Genomic DNA, 5,856 nt, shown 5'->3' on the forward strand with positions numbered 1-5,856 from the left:
TGATTATTACCGTTGCAAATAAAAAAATATTAATTTTGATAACATAAAAAGAATAATAATTAAAAAAATATTTTCTTCTAAATTAGAAAAACTCTCATGGCATCAGCACGTGTATTTTGTCTATAAAAACAATCAGAGAATTCATAATTTAAAAAAACTTAAAATTAAAATAAAAAGCGTTAAAAACAATAACAAAAGCGCGCGAAGACTCCCGCGCTAGTTCTTTACTTTTATTAGTGAAAATTGCACTATCATTTTTTCTCTGATAATATCATGCAACATTCAAGCATCGCCGCCGCGTCACAATCTTCTCGCGGCGGCGATTCCGCCGATAGCTCCGACATCAAACGAGCAAAGAAACGTGGTAGTTATAACTGTGGCCGTTGTGGTCTTCCCAAAAAGGGACATAACTGTAATATCAAAACCCCTATCTCCGCCACAACTACGCCTGCCGATTCGTCTCTTTCTGTTGTTTCGGTACCTTCGTCGGCTGTATCGGCGTTTCGTCAGCCACCCTCGAATCTTCGTCGTGCTCTTTCATTCGACGGTCTTGAGGATCGAGCCAGCGGACTCGATCTTTTGCGGTTGGACGATAGGGCAGATGCAGATTCGTTTGTAGAGCCGGATCTGGAATCCGATCTGGATCTGGATGTGGATTTTGACTCGTCCGGGTTGCCGGCGAGTATAAGGTGGGATGTGTTAAGGAGATTGCCACCGGCGGGATTATTATCTGCGGCGAAGGTGTGTAAGGGATGGAGGGAGACGGCAAGGAAGCTGTGGAGAGCGACTGAGGAGTTGAAGCTTAGGGTTCCGGCGAAAGTTCACGTTGGATTCGTAGCGTCGATGCTACAGAAATGTCCTGGGATCGTTAGGCTTTCTCTTAGGATGGAAAGGTGTGTGTGAGGATTTGTGTTGTTCGTTGAACTCTTCCAGATCCGCGTTAAGAATAAGATTAATCAATAAATTAATAATAATTGAATCAGGTTATTGGAAATTAATAGTTAAATATCGTAAAATGAAATAATGCATGCGTAAGTTACAATATGGGTGTAGATTTGTGAAGATCGGCGATGAAAGATCAAATATCGTCAATCTGAATCTCAAATTACTGAATAATTGTTTTGATGTTTCACGGAAGGATGGTGACAATTTAGCCTAGGGTTAATTGATGAAAATAATTGGATCTTGAAAATGAAATTGTCTTGCCCCTGCTGAATTATAACTAGCAGTGTTTTTCTTATATATTCTCTATTTAAAGATTTGTATTGCATTGTTTATCATATGAATCTGACTTGTTTGATGTTGCAGTGATTTTGATTCTACAATGCTGGCTTGCATTGCATTTTCATGCCCCAATCTGGAATCTATGGAGATCTCGATATTTGACACTGCAACCAATCGGATCAATGGGTATTACTGCTGGCTTGCATTGAATTTTTTAGTTTTGATATAATTCTATATAATGTGAATGACAGGATGTGTTTGGTATTGTTATTTTTATTGCTTAGTTAAGTTCCCTAACCCACATTGTAAATGGATGAAATCTTGATTGTTTATTGCCATGTTATGGATTGTAGCTCTGCCTTAATATCAGAGGTGTAACTTTTGTTTTGTCCTTTGATAGGTGCCTAGTTGCTTCTGTTTAATCTCTTACGATACCATCACTATATATGCCTAGTTGCTTGAGTCTTCATGTGTAGTTAAAGCTTACATTATTAGCATATATGCAAGCCAAACCAAATAATGATGCTTTGCACTGGTTAGCTTTATCTGTTGTTCAACTCTGAAAATGCAGGGATGAATTGGGCCGATTTGTTGCGGACAAAAGAAACCTCAAAAGCCTCAAGATGGAAGGTTGTTCTAATCTAGGGGGTTTTGTCATTTGTTCATCTAGTCTGTCTACACTCTGGCTATCAGATCTGCACTCTCTATCTAAGATGGTGATTGTTACTTTTCTTTGTTGTTTTTAAAAGTGATGTGATTAATATTGATATTGATATACCCCAAGGTTGTGTTTAGAGTAAATCCTAGTTGCTAACCAATGCTTTTAAAAATGTAGGTGTTTAACTGTCCCCAGTTAAGAGAGATTTCATTGGAATTTTCTTGCCAAGAAAATGATAGCACTGATCTGATAACCATGATTGAAGGATTCGGAAGAAGTTGCTTGAAATTGCAAAACATACACATAGCTTCAATGAGGCTTTCTCATACTGCTGTGCTTGCTCTTACAGCTGCTCAATTGAGGTTTGCTTCTCTTTGGCAATTTGTTCTCTGTTTTCATGTTATTGGCATTAGTCATGTGTGTTGAAATTCCAACTGTTTTAAAAGTTTGTAATCTTTGATGTTTTTAACTTTCTGTTTTTATGAATTTATAATTGTTTCAACTCTCTTTTTGTATGAATTCACACTATCTTGTGTATGAACCAACCATTATAAAAAGATCAAATATAGGACCATGTTGAATTTTATACCGCATACCTAAAGTGGTGTAAGTGAGATAGTATTAAACCAATTATTATAACTACAATACTCAATATGTATACTCACAAATGATAATTAGGCATTGGCCAAAACTTGATTTTCTTCCCAAAGTTAATACTAATATCCAAAATCCCAATCATATATCATGGAGATCCCATATTGCATAATCAGTGAAAACGCCTTTTCTAATTGTCTTTTCTTCTGCTTATGAATAACCAGTTATTGCTGTTAACATCCACTTGATTAATGAACTTATGAAATTCTGTTTGAATATACAATTGATCAGGGGGCTCCGTATGCTTTCTCTTGTTCTTGGATCTGAATTAACTGATGCATCTGTTGCTGCAATTGCCTCAAGCTACCCAAATCTAGAATTGCTTGACCTCAGTGGGTATGAATCTACATCTATTAGTACTGATAAAAGTTTTTGAATTTTTTTTTTGTTGGAGACAAAAGTAAGCGTGGTGGAACTCAAATACTGTAGATAAATAATAAAGGAAGATTCAGTATAAGAATTTATATTTCAAATATGCATTTTGTTTTTTAATTTCCTTGTCTTTGTTTAAGAAATTATGTTTGATGGGTTGCTGTCATAACAGATCTGGCATAAGTGACAGTGGCATTGGAATGATTTGTAATGTATTCCCTGAAACACTTAAAAGACTTCTCCTTGCTCTTTGCCCTAATGTGACCTCAAGTAATCGTCTGTTACATTCTTATTTTCACACAAAAGACTTGTACATTTGCTTATCTCTGTTCCTAATATGCTGTCACATGTTCCAGGTGGCATTCAATTTGCTACAGCTCAATTACCTCTTCTTGAACTTATGGACTGTGGCATGACCATATGTGATCCTAATTTCCCAGATCCAACTGCTGATGGAAATGACTGCGAATCACAGAAAACATCCACCACAAATCTACAACATATAAACCAAAAGCTAATCATCAAACATAGCCGTTTAAAGAAACTCAGTTTGTGGGGTTGCACTGGCTTGGATGTGAGTTTCCATTTTCATTGGATCGAAACCATTTATTGCATATTCTTCCTTGGCCTTTTAATATTTATACTTCTTTTCAAATTATATGCAGGCTCTATACTTAAACTGCCCAGAGCTCATTGATCTGAATTTGAATTCTTGTAGAAATCTGATTTCAGGTTTGTCCTCTCATGTCCCCTTGTTTAGTATCTATCAAATAATTTTGCAGCTTATCAGGATTCCCTTTAAAACAGTGATTGATTATTTTCATTATATTAATTGGTTCAGAGAGGCTGTTGCTTCAGTGCCCCACTTTAGAAAATGTTCATGCATCAGGTTGTCAGGATATGTTAGTTGGAGCAATTCAAAGTCAGGTAACAAAGCAGTTCTTCTGATATTGTGTTCCATAATAAATCAATGTTCTCTTTGAGATGTGAGATTCATAGAATGGTTTTGATTATGAAGAACAAGGTCCCTTGAACTAGTTTTCTATTAATGAATAAGCATATTATTTATGATCTAGCTTGTTTGATTTTTATTCCCAACTTTCCTGTTCTTATTTAAAATTTAATTCATGATTTGTTTACAGGTCCACAATGCTTTTCCAGCTGTAGATAACCATTCGCCTTCTAAACGTCTACCTGATGGCTCCAAAAGGGTCCGGGTTCCTTATTTACTCAGTGGAGAGGTGAAGCAAAAAGAAATAACATTATGCATGTTTTAAAAACTGTTTTTAGGATGTGAATGTTTTAAAATATATTTTATTTACTAGGAAGCTATCTCTAAATCAGGCCTAAAGTAAGTTTGTGCATCAATGGTATCAAACAACTGTGCTTTTACTGTGTGAACTGCCTTTTTTTCAAAGCCCCCCCCCCCCAACAGAAGAAAAAAAGGATTTTTCTAGGGTAGTTTTTTTTTTTCAAATGCTATACGTAGTTACAGTCTTGGACTAATCTGATTTTATTTTGAATACGGAAATTCAACATCCAATCTTAATTTTTCTTCTTCTTTGCAGTCCCCTGAACCTGATAAAAAGCGAAGGAGGATCGAGAGACTTCCATGTAATGTGCTTGTGGACTAATCTCCTTTGAAACTTATTCTAATTTTTCTTTATGGTGATGAAGGTGGGCTGGAAATTATTCTATTGTATACATATGTGCAATATCTTGTATGTTACATAATATGCATCATCCCTTAGCTACCAAACTTGTCATAATATTTCAATTTAGGCTCTCAAATTGGTGTCCTAGATTAAACTATATGTTATTGCAAATGAGTTTATGTTTGGAACTACTCTTGTATGAACTATGGATGAATGCCTCATTTTTTAAGGAAATAAAGTATTATATGAAAATTCCTGACTCCCAAGTCATTAATTGGGTACTGATATAGGGTGATTGCCCATACTAGCATTGTCAATAATTCGTATGTTCTTCAACCATTACACATGATCTTGATCTTAAGAGAAGGAATCTGGACACTTAAGACGCTTTTATGAGAAGTTTGGAGTATCCTGGTTTACATTAGGAGATTTTAGTATGCAGCCTTATGAAGGAATGACTAGATTGAGGGTTGTGTAAACAACAAGGTGCTAATTAGGTTTGAGAATGTTGGGTTGATCCATCTGTCGATGCATTTGAACCATAGAGCCTTCTGTGATATAAGTCTATGTATCATAATCAAGGGTTGGCTATGCCTTTTTGATGTATGGTTATGTGATACATAACTTTTCCTTTCGAGTCCTGGTGCTTAGAGTCGTGAAATGTAGCTAATAATTGAACTCAAGTATTAGAGGAATTTCAGGATACAGTTAGTTTTGCATTATCTTTTGCAAGAAAAGATTGCTTGCTTGATTGAAAGGGAATTGACAGGAAACTGGACAACAGTTCTGACCTTATTTCCTCTTCTATATTTTTAACTTGAATATTGTAGGCAAATCAGTTTGCAATTTAATGGAGTAGATTACCAATGCATATTATTTCAGGGTATGTTTTTATGTGCCAAATGTTTAATGGAGGTTTTCTTTGACTGTTCTTTGTATGAGAAATGTTGAGAAATCAGTGCAACAACAAAGTAATTATGTGAGTAAAGAGAGTTTTTTTGAAAAACAAGAAATCTTTTGATTCAAGAAGAGAGATGAGAGAGATAACAAAGATGGTTAAAATTGATTTTTCTATTCACTTTCACAAATTTTGAATACTTTGACTCTGTTGAATCTTGAAGCTACTTCTTATACTTTTGAGTTCGCTTCAATACTAGCTTACTACAACAAAGCTATAAATCTCCACCTTGGAACAAACTTCAGAACATCATGGTAGCAAATTAGCTATCATCATGTAACTTTGTCAAAGGAAGAACTTGTAGCTTGGCAATGAGTTGGTGATCATATCCACAA

General features: G+C 35.4%; 1 protein-coding gene across 1 annotated transcript; it reads left to right on the plus strand.

The window, feature by feature from the left end:
- Positions 1-205: 205 nt before the first annotated feature.
- Positions 206-4,822, plus strand: LOC127091856 (F-box/LRR-repeat protein 17). Its single transcript, XM_051030571.1, has 11 exons — positions 206-893; positions 1,309-1,410; positions 1,796-1,940; positions 2,060-2,244; positions 2,768-2,872; positions 3,081-3,178; positions 3,265-3,482; positions 3,574-3,640; positions 3,750-3,835; positions 4,051-4,149; positions 4,477-4,822. Exons 1-11 carry the CDS (start codon positions 274-276, stop codon positions 4,540-4,542), a joined length of 1,791 nt encoding a protein of 596 aa, XP_050886528.1. The 5' UTR covers positions 206-273; the 3' UTR covers positions 4,543-4,822.
- Positions 4,823-5,856: the final 1,034 nt, after the last annotated feature.

Source organism: Lathyrus oleraceus, chromosome 6, assembly GCF_024323335.1.
Source record: "Lathyrus oleraceus cultivar Zhongwan6 chromosome 6, CAAS_Psat_ZW6_1.0, whole genome shotgun sequence".
In the NCBI taxonomy this organism is placed as follows: domain Eukaryota; kingdom Viridiplantae; phylum Streptophyta; class Magnoliopsida; order Fabales; family Fabaceae; genus Lathyrus; species Lathyrus oleraceus.

Bases quoted from the DNA above. Each gene is read 5' to 3' on its own strand.
- LOC127091856 (XM_051030571.1), top strand. From the start codon at position 274: ATGCAACATTCAAGCATCGCCGCCGCGTCACAATCTTCTCGCGGCGGC. The intron at 2,245-2,767 runs GTTTGCTTCTCT...ACAATTGATCAG, and splicing joins CTTACAGCTGCTCAATTGAG to GGGGCTCCGTATGCTTTCTC. The intron at 4,150-4,476 runs GTGAAGCAAAAA...TCTTCTTTGCAG, and splicing joins CTTATTTACTCAGTGGAGAG to TCCCCTGAACCTGATAAAAA.